General features: G+C 39.7%; 1 protein-coding gene across 6 annotated transcripts in view; it reads left to right on the forward strand.

Moving 5' to 3' along the window:
- Window positions 1–225: 225 nt before the first annotated feature.
- The window catches only part of LOC125708409 (collagen alpha-1(XXIV) chain-like), an 87,832-nt gene continuing 67,004 nt past the window's right edge, over window positions 226–21,053 (forward strand). For all 6 annotated transcript variants that reach the window (XM_048975897.1, XM_048975898.1, XM_048975899.1 and 3 more), the window contains exons 1-4: window positions 226–868; window positions 6,599–6,672; window positions 10,750–12,044; window positions 19,727–19,780. In XM_048975897.1, coding sequence (XP_048831854.1) covers window positions 813–868; window positions 6,599–6,672; window positions 10,750–12,044; window positions 19,727–19,780 — 1,479 coding nt within the window. In that variant the 5' untranslated portion in view covers window positions 226–812. The remainder of the gene's footprint in view (window positions 869–6,598; window positions 6,673–10,749; window positions 12,045–19,726; window positions 19,781–21,053) is intronic.

Genomic DNA, 21,053 nt, shown 5'->3' on the forward strand with positions numbered 1-21,053 from the left:
TGTCTGATCACGTTGGTCACTTAGTTATGCTCCAGGGGTGCCTGGTAAAACATTTTTTTTCCAAAGAAGACCATGATGGGAGACGTGAATTTGAAATAAATCCGAGAAAAATACAGACTGAACCGGATAAAGAGTGAAAACTGACTCATTTGGCTGTCGCGTTTACGGTACATGGAGGAAATGTCCTGTATAGCCTGTCGATATCTTGGTAGATACCTGGTAAAATGTAATATGCGCGTCAAACCGGCGTATGGGCTCATTACCATGCAGCGCGCGTTGAATGAATGGTTGCATTAATGGTTGGACAGCAAAGATCGGATCTGATCTGTGATGTCACACGTCAGTAATGGGAGAAACTCAACACCAACTGGAGCCGGAGATGAACACGGCTCCCCTCGCACCACTGCAAGTTACGGCATCGGCAGAGACTTTACTGCCTGGAGGTAGAGCGCGGATCTGGGGCTGTCCGCTTTGCATGAAGTGTCTCAGTATCAATAAACCAATGAAGCCAACACGGGATTTCTGAAATGCATGCAGCACACAAACCTCACATATAGCGACCAGTTTGCGGCGTATGTGACTATTTCGCTGTCTTTTTTTTGAATCGCAAAGGAGTTTGGTAAAAAAGCTCAGTGAGTGGGAATCGTGCATTCTGGATACCCCCCTGCCATGAGGAAATTTTGAGTTTTTTTTTTTTATTATTCACTTAAATCCTGTTTAGTGTTTACCAAGGGATAGCTAATGAACCGGCGTCCTTTAGCTTGGAATACTTCTTTCACCTAGATCTCAGCTGCTTGGACAAATGCATACAAATGCATTTAGGAGCCCAACGGACAAGGAGTGGAAATATTTCTGCCACAGAAAAAACGTAAGTACTGCGTGTATATTGCATGTACATGACAAGCGAAGCGATTCACCTAAAGATGTCTGGTTCATATATAGATCATTATACCGAATATGAATAATCCCTCCAGTATAGCCATATCATGCAATTTAGATGGGACATCCTTATGAGCTGCAATATTTCCAGCACCGAAGTGTCATTTCTAGTTGCTGATACACTCGTTTGTCAGGGTCAACTTGTTAGCACTTGTTGGCCGCAGTTACTTAATCGGTAACCTTGTGCTTGCGATCGGTTGAGTATTTATAAGGAAACAGACGCTCCTCCGATCATTCACTGATCTCACGAAACGTCAAACTGCGAATGGTGTCCCTATTAAATCGGTCGTGACATTGACCTGTCACTCGAGCTTGAAGGGAAATGAGAAATGCAAAGTAGTGCCCCAAGTGCCTAGTAGCCTGCTTTGGCTACAAATATCAGACTTTAAATCAGATGTAATGAAAAGGGGGGGACTTCACGTGAAAAAATTAACCCCTATCGCTCTTGCATCTTAATAAAATCTATTAATTTGCAAGCACTGACACACATACATGTTAATAATTTATGCGATGCCAGTTCTTCTTTAACTTGTCATCTAAATTTGTAACAGCTGCTCTGAATGACTTTTTTTTAAGTTGAAATCGCTGAGACTTTGTTAGTCGTATAAATTAAGTAATTTATCTTTAAACAGTTTATCCGACTTTGTTAAATCACTTAGCCTCCACTTGCCCATGTACGAAAATGCGATAACTAAAAACCACCATTTGCAGAAAGAGACGTATTTTAACTGGGATTTTAACTTTACTATATCCTGGCCCAAAGCCCAGCCCCGACCCCCGCACACATGAAGGCAAGATCGCGTTTCATGAAAGAAACGAAGACGATGTGCGTGTCTCACTGACTCTGAGTCATATCAGCAAAATTCAGCAACAATATTGCATCTGCCAGCAAGAGCGTGAATGCAGATTTGAACTCGTTTCTCCTCGAAACGAAATGAAGGCAGATGATTACCTATAAGATCCTCATTCATAGGGATATTTTAAAAACTCATTTATTATAGCGTGCGACGTCCAAGTGGGGTAAAATGGTAGATCTATTTACCTTTATAGATGATTTAATAATAGTTTCTAATCCAATAGGGAACTGTTACGGACAATTTAAAGAAGCGCAGATTCTCCATATCTAAGCGCTCTTTGGCGTTTGGTGTCTGCAATACAGCAGTGACGTAGCCAACTTAATCAAAAACGAGTTAAAATTCATACGTACCGAAAACATTCAATTGATTATCATTAACACAAATTAAGGAATATGTCAGGATTTCAGTTCAAGAGACTGAAACAGTTAAGGTTTAATTGTGTTGCATAAGATTTGGAACAGTACCGCGATTCTTGGGGACTGATTCAGGGTACACTTGGATATTTAAGCAGACAAGCTCACTAATGAGTTGCATAAACGTGCAGTCAGAAAAGTATACTTATAGGTCTTAAAATATAAAGCAACAAAACCATGCCCTTTTAATTTAAATTTTTTTACAGGAAATCGTCATACATTTGGCAAGTCATAACTCCAAGGTTGCTAGAGGTCACTAAATGAAATTTGTCTCAATAATCGTGGGTTAGTCATAAGTCTATCTTTGTGTGTCTCGACTAAACATCTGCTGGTCTTCCTAAGGACTGGAAAGAATGAACCAATAAAACTCAGTAGAAGTTTACTCATAGTTCTTTGTCTGCTTAAGGTCTTGTGGACTAAGCAAATCTTTACTTTAGGCTATGATGACCTCTTGACTCCAAACCATTTTGAAAGCTTCTTCAGAGAAAGCTATAGTGGTACTAGGCTGTGTTTTATGCTCTAGCTAGGAATCAGGTCCGTAATATGGGTTGAAGGTTTGAACTGTAGTGTGCTGAAGTCCAGTAATCCTATCAGGAATACATCTGTTTCTTGATTGTATACTGACAGTCATTTTTTGATACATGTAAGGAGATAAAACTGCTAAGATCAATTGTGTTATATTCTGTACGTCATATAACTACCAATAGAAAAAAAAATATTACAGCCCCAGTAAGAATTATAGTATTAGACTATAATATGAAGAAATTATGTCAGCCAAGACCTTCTAAGCTATATGGACAGTTGACGATGATCACACGCCAATCTGTTATGACATGGTTTTAAATGCTTTGACCTACATGCCTGATGTTATTTTAGATAAACACTATTTAAAATTAGAAAGTTTTGCAGAGAAAAAAATACTGTAAATTTAGCTGTTGTACCTGCTAAGCAGAGGCTACACTTGGGAAATAGCTGCTACTACTGTATTTGTCATACTGCATTGTTAATTGGCTATTGCAAACCACATATAATCATTGCTTCTTTTTACTGTCACATTGTGACTATTTTGCATTGACTATTGTTCTTTGACTATTATATGTGGAAGTCACTTCTTTCCCGTGAGGAAAATTCTAAATGCCAATTCTCTAGATGCTGCTCTGTGGATTTTTTGGATCTATGGTGCTTAACAGCTTTTCCTATGTATTTGCATCTTGCTAAAAAAATAGACTTTTCTAAATATTTTCTAGTTAAATTTTCTTTTTCCAAACCTTCACAAAAATGTTTAAATGAGGTACAGTGATTATTTATGGCCCTCCCATAAATCTGATTATCGCCACAACATTGTGTGGTTTTGACAGATTTGTTGCCTTTTAAGATACTCCTCCAAGCCCAATGCCTAGCTAGTGTCTTTGGGCCTTGTGGAGTGTGTAAGAGTTTCATTGTAGGAGATTCATAGTTTATCAATAGCATGTTAACGGCTTACAGCAGATTATCCACCTCCAAATTTTTAATAAAAATGTCTTATTTATGTATAGTTGCACATTTTTATTTTATATATATTACACTTTGGGGAAAACATCTTTATTTATCTTTAGTGTCTTAATGTAATGTGGTACCATATGTGTTTGCATTTTCGTATTTGGCATATGCTTTCTTTTAATTGTATGGTGGTATCTGTCCTGCCTGCTAGTGTAATGTGGAGAATGCCTCACCTGTTTGTCACCCGAACACATGTGATGCAGTTCATTCATTCCCTCGTTTGGATTGCAGTTGGTCCCATTGAACAAAAAGTTTGGTCTTATTCAGTTGAGTTCATACGTATATTCTTATATAATTGAGGTGCATAGAATACTTCTCTTATTCTAACCCTGATGATATTTAGTTTTTCCCCCCTTTCTTGGGTTCTGAGTTGATTTTGACAGAGATTACGAAGGTGTTTTAATGCTTGTTTGTAAAAAAAAAACTGACCTGTTCCATTGCATTATGTAACTCAGAGAAATGGTCATAACCTACATATACATTGCAGAATAATGGTATTGGTACTGCATGTTACATATTTATATGTACTTCTGCTGTGATTAAGCATTTGATTCTTTGCAGCGGTAGAAATCAAGAAGTATTGTGTGGCTCTACAGTTTGCGCATCTGCAAGATATTCATCTGTCTGTCGCTTTTCGGCAACTGTTCAGTGACGGTCGTGGTGGTGTGGAGCCCATCCTTGTAATCAGTTTTTCATAGGGCTATAATATAGAAATCAGGAGAAGGAGCCAGTGTACCTAGAGAAAACTTAGCCGAATACACAGAGAACTGGAACAGGGCCAGAATAAGAACTTGTGAGCTGAAGCTGTGAGGAAACAACTGTACCAGCTTAGCCAGCACTGTTTCTCTGGAGATACATCTGTGAAAATTGCCCATTAGAACAAATTCCGTTTGAGCCAATTCTGTGTGGTTCTGTCAGCTGGAAGCTGTAAGGTTCGATGTGGTGATTCAATGGATTGAGAATCCCACTTCTGTGGCTGTGTAGAGCTTGCTTGTTCCACCGATGTTCCATGGACTTCTTCCTGCAGTTCGATGACATTTATGAAAATGAGTGTTTTTTATTTACCTTTGTGCGTCTGTACCCTGCTAAGAACTGACATCCCGACCTGGGTGTCCCCTGCATTGTGTCTTTTGCAGTTGGGATGGGTTTAAGGCTTATGACCCTGACTAGGATAAGTGATTAGATGATGGATGGATGGTTAATTCTTTTTGCTAAAGAGTTCTATTGTGAATACTTATATTTTTACCTTTTAAGAAACCTGTCCAGGACAAGTGATCTGGAAGATGGATGAAAGCCTTACATTTTTTTGGGGAAGAGTCATTTTAAGTGGCAGTGGACAGATGCTGATTGGATTTAAATTACTTCTGTTGATGGCAGCAAGTATTCTGGTTTAAATGCATATAATCCGTCTGCAATTCTTTCAAAGCAGAAGGTACGCCTAAGGTTAGGACAGAGATGTGAACTGCCTCTTCTGGTCGGTTGATAAAGGTGTGTTTCCCCTCAGAGGCCACGAGGGGAGGCTGACACCCTCCGCCGCTAATGGCGTTAGCATGATATTTTGCTGACGTTTAGCTCACAGGCCTTTCATCAGAGTCTGTGTTTTGGGGTGAGGAAATAGACATTATCGGCACATGCATGGCGCCACTACTGCTATAAATCAGCATTTTTCACATGAGCTTGTGGCACTATGGCAATCGTTTCTGGTTTTTGCTTGGAAAAAGATCAATCACTGACACAATTATCACTGTAATCATGCAATTTGTTAGCATTTCAGATTTATGTTTGCAGATGACCTTTGTTTATTTTTGGGTATGTTTGATACACGTTTTTTTTGTTCCAAAGCAATTTGCACTGTTTACGTCTAGTTCCTCTCCACTGTCTCAGCAAGGGACACTGATTGCCAGTGTTTAAAAATGTATGCTGCATGAAGTTTAACATACATGTAGTTTTTACCCAAAATAACAGGAACCATATGGCTTCATGATTAAAAACAAAGGCTGTATCTTAAGTACGAGGCCAAACGTTTGTACAGTGGCTCATTGAAGAATGTCTGCCTTGGAGGCATGGTCTGTTAGTGGGTTTTCCAAAGCTACTGAGGCATAATTACTGGTTGCCCAGTGGTTGGGGCTGCCTGATGTGTGGCGTAAATAAATACCAAAACATAAGCATGCACAATAAATCAGAGCCAATGTTGGGAAGGGTTCCAGACCTGCAGTGTTCCCCGTGTGTCACATTCAAAGCTAGCCCAGCATGTCTTGTCTTTTGTGCAGTGATCACATGCTTAAGCGGAAACTAATAAATCTGCGATGTTTCTTTTGGACAATGCATTTGGAAATCTTAAATCTCATTCTTCTCAAATTAAACTGTTGTTTGTATATCTGAATAAGGCAGAAACCCAACAAGAATTGCACTTAATTGTGATTTGGAAAATTTGGTTTAAGTCGTTTGGAACCAGTTTTTATGCAAGATTTTAGGACCTTCTGAAATCGCCTCTCATATTTGAATTCATTGAACATGTCTTTTCATAATGCAATATTTAGACATATTAGGCATTTGGTTAATTAATCCAATTTTCAATGCATGCTTAGGGTCAGAGGAGGGATGTTTTCTCTTAGTCACCTTCGGTTTACCTGTACAACAGGTCAACATGTAGCAGGAAATTCACAGAAACACAGGGGGAACATGTGAGAACTTTCATGAAGAAAGTTATGTTATGTATCTGTATGTGAAAATAATGGTTAATTTATGACCATTATTCTTTATCGCCTGTCCTTCTCCGACTCACATTGACTCGTACTGAATGAGGTATTTGCCCAGCCGCTAACTTTTGTGCTTCTCCTCCTTTTGCAGGAGAACTGTCCTCCTCTTGCTATTTACAATATGCACATCAGCCCTGTTTGCCAAAGGACACTCTCCGGTGCAAGGTGAGCACGTGAGCCCTCCTCCTACCTGCCAACGCTCGTCCCATGTTCACAGAACCCCAGCTAAGAGGGAACATTCCCAGAACTTAAGCTTATGTGAAGGTCTTCTCAAAGTTGGCAGAGAACATCCTTACAGTAATGTTAATGGAATGCTATTACCATACTATACGTTTTAACGAAGGTTCTGTCAATATTAGCATAATAACATTATTACCTGAAGATTATTTTAAAGCAATTAATGCTGAAAGATATTGTTTTATAATAAAATATTTCATAAAAGTGCCATATCTATACAGTGAACGTGCCATCCAGCCTTGAACCCATGACCTTTTAGAAAGGTAAAGTCACAGTTTTACCTACTGCCGTACCATGCCATTGTACTTTTAGTTTTACTTATAGTAGTAGTTATAGTAGTGGGATGTTCTGGGAACATCAGGAAAACTGGGCACTTTGAACGTTTCCTTATCTTAATTGTGACTCATTCATGAAACGTCTGTAGAACAAAAAATTGTTAGTGGGGATTGGGGGCGTACTTTCCAGGCTGCTACTTTGCATTCAGTAGCCGACATTTGTGGCAAGACAAGAAATCAACATTCCACGAAAAATCCATAATGATGAGGGTGACCTTTCCTTGCGTGGATGCAGACTAGTGATGGGTTGATACAAGGCATTTTTTCCAGTGGAGGGAGGCTGTTTCTTATGAAACACGTTGATTGTTGAAGAGCTTGGGTGGGCCTGGGCAATGACCTTTGAATGCCAGACACCTGACTTTGTAATTGAGGAACACATCATACAGTGCATTGTGTCCTTTGCTGAACTTTGTATTATTTTTCCCATTTAATTACTGCATTTTGGAAGGTGACCAGTACATAGTCTACATGTGTAACACCTGAATGAAAAGCGAGCATTGGTATAAAACCGGTCAGGCTTAACGTTATGGCCCTTTAGCTGTAAGATTATCACCTTCACTCGACTGAAAGATGTGAGCCTCTGTTGTATAGGTGTGTGAATGCTTTTGCGGCAAAACAAAGAGGTAAACTTTAGGATTTGTGAGGGTGGGGTGATCTTAAATCATGCATATATTGAATTCAGTCATGCTACCTAAATCCATCCATCCATCTTCCAACTGCTTACCCCGAGCAGGGTTGTGGAAGTTACAAAAATGATCAAATTACTTTAAAATACCAGGCAAGAGAGGAAAATACTGGAAACATAATGAAAACGGTATGTACTGCCCAGTGATTACACATAACCAATAAGTGTTTATAGTTTTAATACTGCTTATTGTCTAGTCTCCGCAGCCATATCTTTCCAGTGCAACGGTGTGTCAGTAATTACACGGTAAGTCATAGCTGAATGGAGAGGAGCAGAGTTATGGTGAGACGAAGACCAGGAGGCCTCCCAGTGGGACAGCTGCAAACGGGAGCTGCTCATCTTCTTTGCCTTTTTTAAGCACCTCTGCATGCCCACTCTTGTTCTCTGGATCCCAAAATGCACTTAGAGGCCGTCAAAGTAAAACCAGATTTTTTTTTTTCCTTCCGAGCCGTTAACAGATACTGACTCTTTGCTAAATCATTTCTTAAAGTTTAATCATTCAGATTGAGAGCGCAGATACATATGACGTACCGTATTTTTTGGCATTGCTTTTATATACTCAGGTGGTATAAATTACAATGGAGGCGTTCGGACTGTTTTTAGCACACAAAGAAAAGTGCATGTAGAGTGCCTGTCTGCTCATTCAAAGGCAGTAGCTCCTGGCTATGGAACTGCGATTAAACACACCTTTGTCTGGTCAAATCACCAGTCTTTTATTGTACACGGAATGTATTGTGATGATTTCTGTAATTAATTGTGTTTTCCATATTTTGTATTCATTATTTTAAAACGCTGGTTACATTGAATGGGCTTCCATAAGACCTTGGATTATTGATTTATTATTTCGACACCTGCAATTCTAGTAAACATAACCTTCCTGTTACCACTCTTCACGTTTGTCATATTGTACTTCCCATTTACTTGCTATTTTTGGGGAAAAACACTATTTAAAACCAGCCACTATAAAACTTGCAAAAGCCACTCTGATTGAAGTATCTAAATCATGAATATTTATACCTGTGTTGTTAATTAGCAAAAGGTATATTTCAGAATATGTTAAATTTATAATTTAACATTTTTTCATGCAGGTGCATGCACTGTTGCACGTTTGTACGTGAATCGAGATTTTTATTGATTCACTGTGATCAGGCGGAGTCCGTCCGTCACGACCGGCGAGGAATGTGGGTTGAAAGTTAAAAAGCTTTACCTCACATTGGAAACAGGCTACCTGGAATCCAGGCTGACAGTACCCCAGGCTAAAAATAGTTACGGACATTTCTGCATGTAGATCCACTGCAGATACTCTACTCCCCCGCAACACAGATGCTATTTAATCACAGCAGGTATAATATCAGCATCCGTAAAGATGCCTATAGACGTGGGGTGCCTGAACTCCATCCCAAAAACTTCCAGCTAGCTTCCCTTACATTCCACCAGTTTAAGGTGGAATGTCCATGAGTCAGTGTCTTTAATTATAGCATACTACAGTAATCCACCTTAAATTTTGGAAATTTATAGAAGGGTTAACTTCCCTGTCAGAAAAAAACTTGGGGACCAAGGATCAACTTTGGGTGACCCAGCAGGAGGCGCCTTATTCTTCCATGCTGGGTACGTTCTAATAGTAAAAGAAAAAATATTTTTGAGTATATATCGAAAAACAGTCAACATCGTACGTTTGTGTGGTGGTGACGTATGAGCTAACGTTTCATATTTGAATGAGATGTCAAGGAGGTATAAGTCAGATGGAATTAGGTTGGCTTATTTGCTACATGTAATCACACGTACTGCTCTGTGCTTCACGCTTAATGCATCCTTTTTATCCAAGTAGGGAAAACAATGTAATGTTGTAACATGATCGCTACAAATACATAGTTTTTTTTGGAACTTGGAACAGTGGATCTTATTTGTACAAAGTAGCAAATTGCTGTGTAATTTTAAAGTAACTTTAAATTAAGCTCTGGAGTTAAAACAGCAGGGCATAAATGTATAAACGGAATCAGTGAAAAGTATTACCCTGGCTTAGGTTACAGTATATAAATGTGTGGAACTTGCAGTCGAGCATTTTTCTCCAAGGTTGACCGGTTGCTTCCTCACTGCTCTCTCCTCGACAACAGCATGGCTGCTCCAGTGACAGTCTGAAGTAGATTAATCTGTGTACTCCTCTCAGAGAGAGCATTTACTGTCCCTTTATAAGGGGTGTTTAAGCATATAGCCTTTTGAGCACACGGTCTATACAACATTAACTTGGTTGATTTCTTAATATCTCCATCAATCATGACCAAATCTTTAGATTCCACAGAAATAAGTGAAAATGCACATTATTGGCTAAACAAAAAAGCAAACTAAATATGCATGATTCCACGAAAGTGTGTTGCTTTGCTTTCTTGTCGTTGAGTTTCACTTGACAGATCTGACTGGTAAAATGCACGGACTGCAACATTTAAGTTAGGGGTGGGCAATCTTATCCGCAAAGGGCCGGTGTGTGTGCAGGTTTTTGGGATAACCTTTGGGTCATCTGTTCAGACCCAGGTGTGAGGACTCTTCAGCCAATCAGTCTTCTAATTAGCAATCTAATTAGAGAGCTGCAGCGAAAATCCACATACACAGCAGCCCTTTGAACACCTGCGTAAAAAGCATCTGACGATATGATTCCTATAATAAAGCTGTTTAATAATGGTGTCAGATATTAATAAGACTGTATATACCTGTAACTCTATAGCCTGACGGTCTTCATCATGCCAGTGGTAAAACCCATATCTCCTAGGGATTATTTTTATGCTTTATGTTCTTTTATTAGCATTTAACCATGCCAAGAATGTCATTCTTGACATGGGATTCCACTTTAAATTCCTCCAAATCACGACATACCCGTAGTATGCTTGTATCACGCTTTCAGACTGAAACAGGTGAAATACGCCTTGGACTAGCTGAGCCATGAAGGGGTTAAATGGAGAAAGTCTGATGTAATTTTTTCCATTTCCGCAGGTGTAGATCTCCTTTATCCGCTGAGCCTTACAGGCAGCAAAGAGAGACACTCCAAGGAGGTGACTCCTCACCCATCATCCACTTCTTCACCTTCTCCTCAGGGCCTCCTCCTCTCAGGAGCTGGTGTGGTGCTCAGAAGCGGTGCTCACATTGATGGTCCCATCACTGGGCTCTTCCCCACTGGGATCGGGGATGACTTCTCCTTTGTTGTGTGTTTAAGTGCTTGGCGAGCGAACAATGCTTTCCTTGTCAGCATCACAAACAGCAAGAACAGACTACAATTTGGCATTCAGCTCCTCCCCAAGAAGGTGGTGGTGTATATCACAGAGAAGACGTCGGTCTACTTTAAATATGATGTACTTAACGGGCCATGGCATTCGTTTGCCATCGGCGTGCGCCCGCGCTCTGTGTCCTTCTATGCGGAATGTGGAGGCGTGCGTTACAGTGAACAAACGATCGCCAGACCTCAAGAGCTAGGCCCCGATAGCCAGCTCACCGTCGGAAGGATGAACCTCAAAGCTGTCCAGTTCGAAGGTGTCATATGCCAGCTGGATGTGTACCCCACAGCGCAGGCTGCTGCACACTATTGCGACTACATAAAAAAACAGTGCCGATTGGCCGATACATATCGATCACCCCCTCCATCCCTTGAGCAAGGATCAAATGACCCTCCCAAATCAGACCTCCCTCTTCTGGATGCCCAGGTTAGATCAACAGTGTCTACAGGTTCCTGGAAGCACAGAAATGTTTCCCAGTATGGAACAGCCTCCACCTCTGAGAGCTATCCAACAAAAAGTAAGCCCACAGAATCCAGAACTTCTGTAATTCCCGATGTAAGGAGTGCTAAAGAAAAAGCTATGCTGCTAAGCACCGTGGCAGACCGCTCACCCCCTACAAATGTGGGTGTTCAGGCTACGCTGGATGACACTGTAAGGAGAACCGCTTCATTAGTGGAAGAGGTCCATTTGTCTGATAAAAGCAAAGATGCCAAGGAGGTCTCCACCGCAGTCTCTCCTACGACGCCGGAGAGCTGGATCAAGGAGGGACTCATGTTGGCCAACACCAGCCAGCATCAACGACTGGCTGACAAGCTGACTCAGGTATTGTCGAAAACCAACAGCACGCTCTACAGGAACCCTGATGAGAACCAGATCCAGGTGGAGAATTCAGAGGAACGCAGTTATGAAGCGGAATATGACGCCTATACTGGGAATTATGACTATGGCTATGAAGAAGCTGACTTTTCCTTTGACTATGATGGCCTCTGGGGACCAAAAGGGGAACCGGGCCCTCCGGTAAGTGATGGGATGGGATTTTTTTGTTCTTGTGCCTTACAGAAATAATGCATTTTGAATAATGTGTGAGCTTTAAAACTAAATTGCACTTAATTAGCGTTAATTTTCTTTCTTGCGAATTGACCTATAACCCGTAATCCTTTTGTCATGTGTATACAGTGAACGTGCCAACCCATAACCCATTCACCTCATAGGTTTTATTATGCTCCAAAAATGAAATGAAAAAACTGGACAGAATCACTCGTTGATGTAGAAGCAAGGTGACAGCTAGTCCATGTGCTTTTATTTTTTCCATGTATCAACAGATGGTTAAAATATCACACGCTGTTTCACTTTTAAAAATACTGCTGGTCGCTCATTCTGTTGCATAAGCCCGGATTTATAACTGAACCTGTGCTGTACTGATGGTTTACACGTGGTGGTACTATTGAACAAGGTAACATTGTATGAAAAATTTAGTAGAATTAAAAAAAAATTATTTTGTCTTATACATTGTGCAATTTTGAACTGTGTACTTTTAAATGCAGTTCTGTTGCTGACCTCAAAAGCTTAAGAAGAGCATCCGCTCAATCTCAAAAAAAAAAAAAAAAATCTCAAAAATATCCAAATGAATCTTATGTTTTGCTTAGTTTGAGTTACAGTGTTATATATCAGGTGTTTAGCCGATTTGTATTAAAATAGGGATTCTACAATGTTAAGAATCGAAAATGAAAGTAACTTTTAGTTTAACTAGTTTGGTATGTTAGCATTGTGTTTTATGTGTTGCTAGCTTGGGTGTTAATTTCATGCTTTATTCATTTGTGCTTTGATTTAGAAATAAGTTTGGCCATTTAAGTTATAGTTGGCATGTATGATACATGGGACAAAAACACCATGAGCTGATCAAAGAATGTATTTTAAGGACTTATTCTACTTTTCGAAACACTTTAACATTTCATTTGGCCTTTTTCAGAGCCGACAGTGAACTGTTTTCACATAGCTAGCTATGATTATCGCAAGAAATTTTATCGTAAGAGTATATTTGAATACTAATGGTCTTTGTTGTGAGTAATTTCAGGGTGCCCACGCAGTGAACAAAACATGGATAGAGATAGTTTTACCAAACGGACAGACAGAGAACAGTAATAATTCTCTGTTGGCAGATTCCCAGCACATTGAAGCATTGTTGTGAGACAAGTCTTGATCTCGTACATGCAGGCGACTCAGGGTTTCCATCCATCCGCCCCCTCAACAGCGTGACTCATGTGCCGACAGCTGTTTGGGAAACTTTCTGTCTTTGTTCTGTCCAAGAGGAGAAAAGCAGAGGCGATGCAGCGGTCCCTCACCAGATGGGACAGCTCAGGAGTGGGTGTCCTTGAGGTGAAGTTGACACCGTGAGATAGAGACGGAGAGAGAGACATAGTACCCGTTCTCCCTCTGCTAGAGTGACCTGAAAAAGATATTAGCTGTTATTGTGTGCAATTGTGAATAGTGTGTATTTCCATGGATGGATGTTATGCGATAATTACTTGGCATTTATCATCCCGCGATATGTCTTGTTCTTCAGTGTGGTGTTGGCTTTGCACAAGTTAGCTAGCAGAACTTAGTAAATGACAGGAGATTAGTAGATACTAATTCTGTAATTCTGTTTCTGTTGCAATTTTTTTTAAAGTACTTTTATGCCACTTTTCAACTTAATTTTACTTTTTAAATTTAATTTAAACAAAAAAAATTGTGTGGAAAAAACATGGGATATTTTAGATGTAATATATATGGAAGGAGATTAGGGCCACCATGAAAATATTATTTGAATTCTGACTTTAATCTCAGAATTCTGACTTCATTAAAAAGTATATCTGTATTTTAATTGATTTTTTATCTTCAAAAAACTTGATATTATGTGGCTTAATTTACCTGAAGTAAAGTAACTGCAGACAGAACTTGTGTTGTTTGTCAGTGTTTAGGGCTTTGTAGTGCTTTGTAGAAACTTCATGTAGCTGGATTTTGTTTTTGATCGGCAAGTGGCAAGTGAGATACGGTGTAATGTGATGTGAAAGCACTGCAGTCTTAAGCTCTCTTCAGTGCTTCTTCTCTAAAAGCCACAGAAAATCTGCTTTTTATTCACCGGTGCACTCTCAGGTATAATGACCAGCAAGGCCTTACTTTAAATCCCCTGGCAGTGGCATTAATTTTAAGGATTCTTGCATATGCTTATAAATATCTACCAGTCTTTAATGTTTTTCTGGGATACTACAAACAGAATAAGAAGGTCTATTTAAAAATCTTTTAGGGGCAAACACTGTTCATGGTTTTGGAAAGAATTTTCTACACAAGGTTGAAAGGTATGGAAAGGCTTTCTGATGGATTGTAGCGTTTCAGTCTGGAAAAAGCTTAAGGCTGAGATGAGCGGTTACCATTATTCACCGTCACTGCAGACCAGCAATATCCATCTTCTGGAAACCCAGTAGGAATTTACTTGAGAGTATTATGCTCTTATTTATGTATTAATTAACCACAAACAGAGTCTTACTTGCATACTGATTTCACGTTTGTTCAACATTAAAGAATTGTGATGCATATTTCATCTCAAGGAGCTACCTTATTTAATTTTGTAATCCTTTGTGAACTACTTGAGCGTTTACTGAAGGAACAAGTAATGAATAACACAAGTAAATTACTGATCTCATGTTTGTTCATCATGAACGAATCGTGACACATCTTTTACCTCAAGTAGCTGCTATATTTCTTCATAATTTGTACTTTAGTAGTAATTGAGTTACTGCTAAGTGTTTGTCGTCCCTCAAGTAAAGTGAACAGAAACTTCTCATTATAATTATGCCCTTATTCAATAACCATGCATGATAACAGCTCCAATAAAGCAAAGTAAGATCCTGTGGTTTATATACAGTATACCAGTGGTGAAACAGGTTCTACTTTGTAGGCTAATTCCACAAAAGCCCAGACCAATGATTGAATGCATCCATACATTATTTGGCAGTAAAGAGACTGTTACTAATGTCTGTGACTGTCTGTGACGCATGCTAATAGAGATGTATCTATGTAAGAATGGCCGTCCCTGGACACACTGGTGAGATTATACCCTCCAGCAAACATTGAAAGATCTCGGGATTACCCAGAAGGAGCTGGAGTCTGTGCTTTCAGTCTAGTCTGACCTGCTTGGCATGCTGTCATTGTGACCTTCACCAGGAAAGCTAGATGTTGGATGGATGGATATATGGAAAAGGAGTTATTTAAGTTTAATTGGTAACACTTTACATAATACTTAGTAGTTACTTTCTTCATGATCTGTAATTCACTAGCTGCCGCTACAGTTAATGAATCAAGCAATGAATAATACAAACGAAATACTGATCTTATGTTTGTTCATCATTAGTGAAACGTAATTGAACTGAGCTGGTTGCATCACCAGCATCTGATTGGTCGAAATGCACTGAGATACCAGTGATCTGCGTTGATATGCGTGGATTATCTGAAAGAAAAAAGGGCACATTCTATATATATATTATACTAATTATTAGTAGCATCGCACATCGTGAAGTAAAAAAAAAAGTACTACGAACCGGCTGAATGCAATGGACTTGTAATGCAAATTTAGAGAAACGTTGATGCATCATCTGTGAGGCTACATCTGCTGTGACACCTGGTTGAGGAGCCAGGGAAGAGGTGGCACTGTAAGCATTATAAGCTTTTACTGTTCTCGGGTTGTATTACAGAAAAAAAAATCCTACGTGCATCAAGAAATTGAAACTACAATGTCCAGTGTGATCAAGAGTTTTTGTGAACCATGTGACCATGGAATAATTGAAATTTGAATGTTAATAAAGAGAATAACATAAGAATAAATTGTTGTTATTATTATTATTATTATTAATAATATTAATAATAGGGGCGGCATGGTGGTGCAGTGGTTAGCACTGTTGCCTCACACCTCTGGGACCTGGGTTCGAGTCTCCGCCTGGGTCACATGTGTGTGGAGTTTGCATGTTCTCCCCATGTCGTCGTGGGGTTTCCTCCGGGTACTCCGGTTTCCCCCCACAGTCCAAAAACATGCTGAGGCTAATTGGAGTCGCTAAATTGCCCATAGGTGTGCATGTGTGTGTGCCTGGTGTGTGAGTGTGCCCTGCGATGGGCTGGCCCCCCATCCTGGGTTGTTCCCTGCCTCGTGCCCATTGCTTCCGGGATAGGCTCCGGACCCCCCGCGACCCAATAGGATAAGCGGTTTGGAAAATGGATGGATGGATGGATATTAATAATAATAATAATAATAATAATAATAATAATCATAGTAATAACAACAATAACAACAACGATAATAATAATGATGATGATGATGATTGATGATGATAATAATAATAATCCCAGATATGAGGGTGCTGGTGAAGTAGTGGTTTAAACAAATACTTTAAATGGCGTACTAACCACATCATTGACTTAAACTCATTACTTAAAAACTTTACCTATGTACATGTGCCACTTTAAAACCATGGGTATGCATGTGTGTCATATCTAGGGCTAAGTCGTCATTTAGCATACTACAGCTTTTTAAACACAGCTTATGAAGAAACATGATTTGAATATATTTGCTAATTGTATTCTTCACATATGAAAATACGGAACAAACAGCGCTCAACATATGAGAAAACAGAACACACGATGCTCCCAAGTACTCTGTATCGATTTTAGTGATGTCTGATTCGTAAACGAGTAAGTCTTTTGAACCGGTTCTTCTCATGAATCCTTTGTGTTAGTACTGTGCCCACGCCCGGTCTGGTGGCCCTCCGTGTACCGTAATCCTTTGTGTTCGTACTGTGCCCACGCCCGGTCTGGTGGCCCTCCGTGTACCGTAATCCTTTGTGTTAGTACTGTGCCCACGCCCGGTCTGGTGGCCCTCCGTGTACCGTAATCCTTTGTGTTCGTACTGTGCCCACGCCCGGTCTGGTGGCCCTCCGTGTACCGTAATCCTTTGTGTTTTACTGTGTTCATTCCCAGTGGCTGTGGCTTGCTAACTCCCAACTCTGGCAATCGACACGTTTGTGAGTTTGGTACGTTTGGTTGAAGCAGTTCACTGTGACTTTGAGTAGCTCAACACTTTGCCGAGTTTGATCCAAGTGGTTTCTCGGTTAATCTTGTGAGATCCAAGTGACTGGTTCTGATTTTACCGGAGTCTGCTTGTTAAGAGACCTGGTTAGTGAATATGTTGATCCCAATAGCCTTTGCAAAGTGGTTGTTATATTCTGTATGTTGTGTCTTTGGTGTTGGTTTCTATCCTGTAATGAAAGCAATTTAGTTCACTGCAACAGATTACTAATTTGTCCCCATTCAGAGTCAAACATGTCATTTCCGTCCAGTATGATGTAGTTTCCCGGACTCGCGAAGGAGGTGGGTTTCTGGTTGGGCGATGGACTAAGAGGTCAGGCATATGGCTAGACCGTTACAGATTTATGCAAGCTAAAGCTAATTCTGCTAGTGTTTGATGCTAACATAACACATCGATTCTCACAGGTGTGCTCATGTTGTACATCATATAAACACTGCACAATTGTCTATTCTGTTTTACATCACTGTCGCCCTTCAGACTTGGCAACACCTTTACCGAGTCAGCCCTCCTGCAGTGTAAAATCGAAGTGAGCTGGAACTGCGCCGTAATTATAGGCGCTTTCTGGAACCTGGTGCCTAGGCTGTCTCTCTCTGGAACTTGTGTAGCTCTTGGCCACTTTCGTGTGTCACTTTCACACCACACAACAGGAACTGAAACCTTTATACAGGCATGGAAAAAATTGAGACCACAACACAATTTTTTGTTTCATTTCTCAATTCATGGGTGTGTGGATGTGAATAAGATATACTTTGTTTGCAAACTGAAGCCTGGTTCTTCCTTGTTTATCATTAATAAAGGGCTTCTTCCTCGCTTTATGGGATTTCAGTCCTGCTCCTAAGAACCTGATGCAAACTATCCTAGCAGTGCCTTTCACACCTGCACTTAATGTTTCCCATTCCTTTTGAAAGTCACTTAATGTCATCCTCCGATTCATGAGAAACTGTTGCACAAGTTAATGGTCATCTCAGGTATCAGAAAATTGCTTCTGCCCTCTACCTCTCTGGTTTTTGGTCATTTCCCATCTTTACCTCATTCTTGTGTACTGCTGTCTCAGAAATTTTGGACCTGGAAGCAACCTGCTGGTCAGTGTAGCCTTCTGCCAGCAGAACCAGGATTAAGCCAGGATTTAAAAATGCAGATTTATTTAAAAATATAGAGTGCTCTCTTATTTTTTTCAGTGACTGTATGCTAAATAATCACGGAAGGCGCCAAACGTTAAAAGGTTAAATAGCATACATAATTTGATATGAAACTACACTGCCACACCAATCAATGTAGGACAAATAAGTGGTTTTGTTACTAATTGGGGGAATCGATTGTGATCAAAATGTATTTATTCATATTTTACATATATGACCCACAAAATGTTTGTGATAAATCTGGCCAGCAGATCAATCTTATGTTTCTCACAAAATAAAAAATGGTAACGTAACGTTATCCCGCTAATAAGCAGTGGCAAGTTTCACTTCCAGTACTGGCAATACTAGACAAAAGTACATCGGTTATGAATCAATTTTTCAGACATATGGAGACACAAGCAAAAAATGTACTAATTGATGGATTAAATGTAATTGAGTGCAGAAATTATTTCATCTGCTCAATTATTGTTCCACTTCATCTTTTCTGCACTTCCTCATAACTTCTGTGTAAGTGCCGGTGCTTGTGGTCAGCAAGTTTATCTCTTGGCAAGACCGGTCTTGCTAACTTGCCTTCCAAGAATGAACGTGGGATGCAATGAGTCATGACATTGTTGGCACTTGGTGAGGATGCAGCCAATGTAATCTTGATATTTAAGCCAGAGCAAGACTAGATATTTTTCCCGTCCTTTGTATTTGTGTTTTTAGAATTGGAACTGGTCTTCAGCAATGAAAGATGATTTTAAATGGGTACATGAGAACGCAAGTACTGTCAAGTATGCATATTGAGATTCACCCCTAGTCTGAAGTAGGTACTAAGAAAGGGTTCCAGAACTTGCACTGAGGAACTACAATCTGTCTTACTGCTGTATGAACACGACAAAGGATCCTGTTTCTAGAAAAGGTTCTGGTCCCTATATGCCAGTGGAAAAATGTCAAACACGGTTGTATTTTTTAGAGGTTGTATATACAAAGAGGAATATTGCTGTCATACCTACCAATTAATATAAAACATTTTTAAAAAATATAGACTTGTGTTTGTTAAATCGATAAGTATAAGTAAAGTAATATTGCAAAGATTTGGACCATATTTGATAGGTTGAAGCGGACACTGGATGATATTTAGGATCAATATTACTATCCCCAGTACACTGCTGCTTGTTCCCTATGGCTGGAGTAGGCAATGGGCACAGTTGCAATGTGTAAATTTGAAAATGGAAATTTTATGAATACCTAGTTTTTTCCCATTAATACTTGACATGCATAAAAATATGTATCTATGAATTTCACATCCTGCTAGAATTGAAAGTACTGTACTTAAAAAGGCAGCGATGGCCAGTTAATTGCACTTCATATCATTTAGAATTTCACTGGCATTTTAAGTATGCTAGAGCCTAATGTAGAGTTTTGCTGTGTGATTGAGAAACCTCTGTTCTCCTTTCTTTAAGGGTCCTCCCGGTCCTCCTGGCTTGCCCGGGCCTTTCGGAAAACGCGGACCTCGAGTAAGTACCAAAAGATGTTTTCTCATCGCTTCATTCAGGGTCTTGAAAGGTTTTTTTTCCCTACTTGTGTTTCCCGTTACTGCCATTCCATATATTACGCATAAGTCACTCATAGGGCACGAGGAAAATTGTCAGTAACAGATGAGTGTGTTCATTACATTCTGCAGTTCATCTTCCACACCATTGCTATTGGATACCAGTAATTCTCTGGCTTATGTCCTGTAACTGATCAGGTGAAAATATAGTGTAAGCTATTCATTTGACCAGAGAAGATTGCTCTAAAGTTTCTTTAATAGCTTGGATTAGGACAAGAAAAAAACACAAAATAAGTTTTTGATTACATCTCCACGTGCACTCAAATGGTAGTAAACTTCATTCTTTTATTGATCTTTCCACTTAGAAGTTCTCAGTTTTCAACTCAAAGAAACAAAGCAGTTTATACATCAGTACACATTTTATGTTTGTTTCAGAAAGTGGATCAAGATAAAGTATCACCGACACATGGAAAATGTTGGTTATACATTTCACTGATGTTTGACTCAAACCACCCAATATTGTGACATAAACTATATCAAAAGACTTAATGACTAAAACGAAAGGAATGCTTTTCATCAGTTCTGGGGTACAACATTATCATCTTGCATGGTAGAGGGCCATCTTTTAATCAGAGTAGCATTTTAATGTCTCACCAGTAGAATTTAATATACAGTGTATGTACCTGTAACAACCTCCTTGATTGAGCATTCAATTTACTGCATGTAGTCAGGGGCAGACTTACAATAAGACAAGGGTAAGCAGCCGCCTCAGAATTTCCAGAAGTTACATTTAAGGGTACAACATAATACATCTGTTATTTGCATTTTTAGCTACAGTTTTCAGGCAAGACAATGTTGCCCCCCTTCCCAGCTGTAATTCACTATTGTACTTTGAGACTTTGTGCTGGTAACTTTCCCTTAACACTGACATACCAGTGAACTGGTATAAAGTACAGTTGTACCTGGTTATGTCGCCGGCCTAGGGGTTTGCCAAAAAGTGCTGAGATAACTGATGATCGAGATAACCGAAAACCAATATGGATGCAATGATGTGCATGATGTGCGTTAATTAATGAGAATGTACATGCACGGGTTTTTGGTGTTTTTTTACACAACAGCGTTGCTGCGATTTGTTTGATGACGCGATCGGCATGCTATAAAAATGTACACACTTGTTGGCTAACAATAACAACTAACTAACTAACACCAACTAACAGCAGAGATTTCCCAGTATACAA

This window comes from Brienomyrus brachyistius, chromosome 15 (assembly GCF_023856365.1).
Source record: "Brienomyrus brachyistius isolate T26 chromosome 15, BBRACH_0.4, whole genome shotgun sequence".
Taxonomy (NCBI): domain Eukaryota; kingdom Metazoa; phylum Chordata; class Actinopteri; order Osteoglossiformes; family Mormyridae; genus Brienomyrus; species Brienomyrus brachyistius.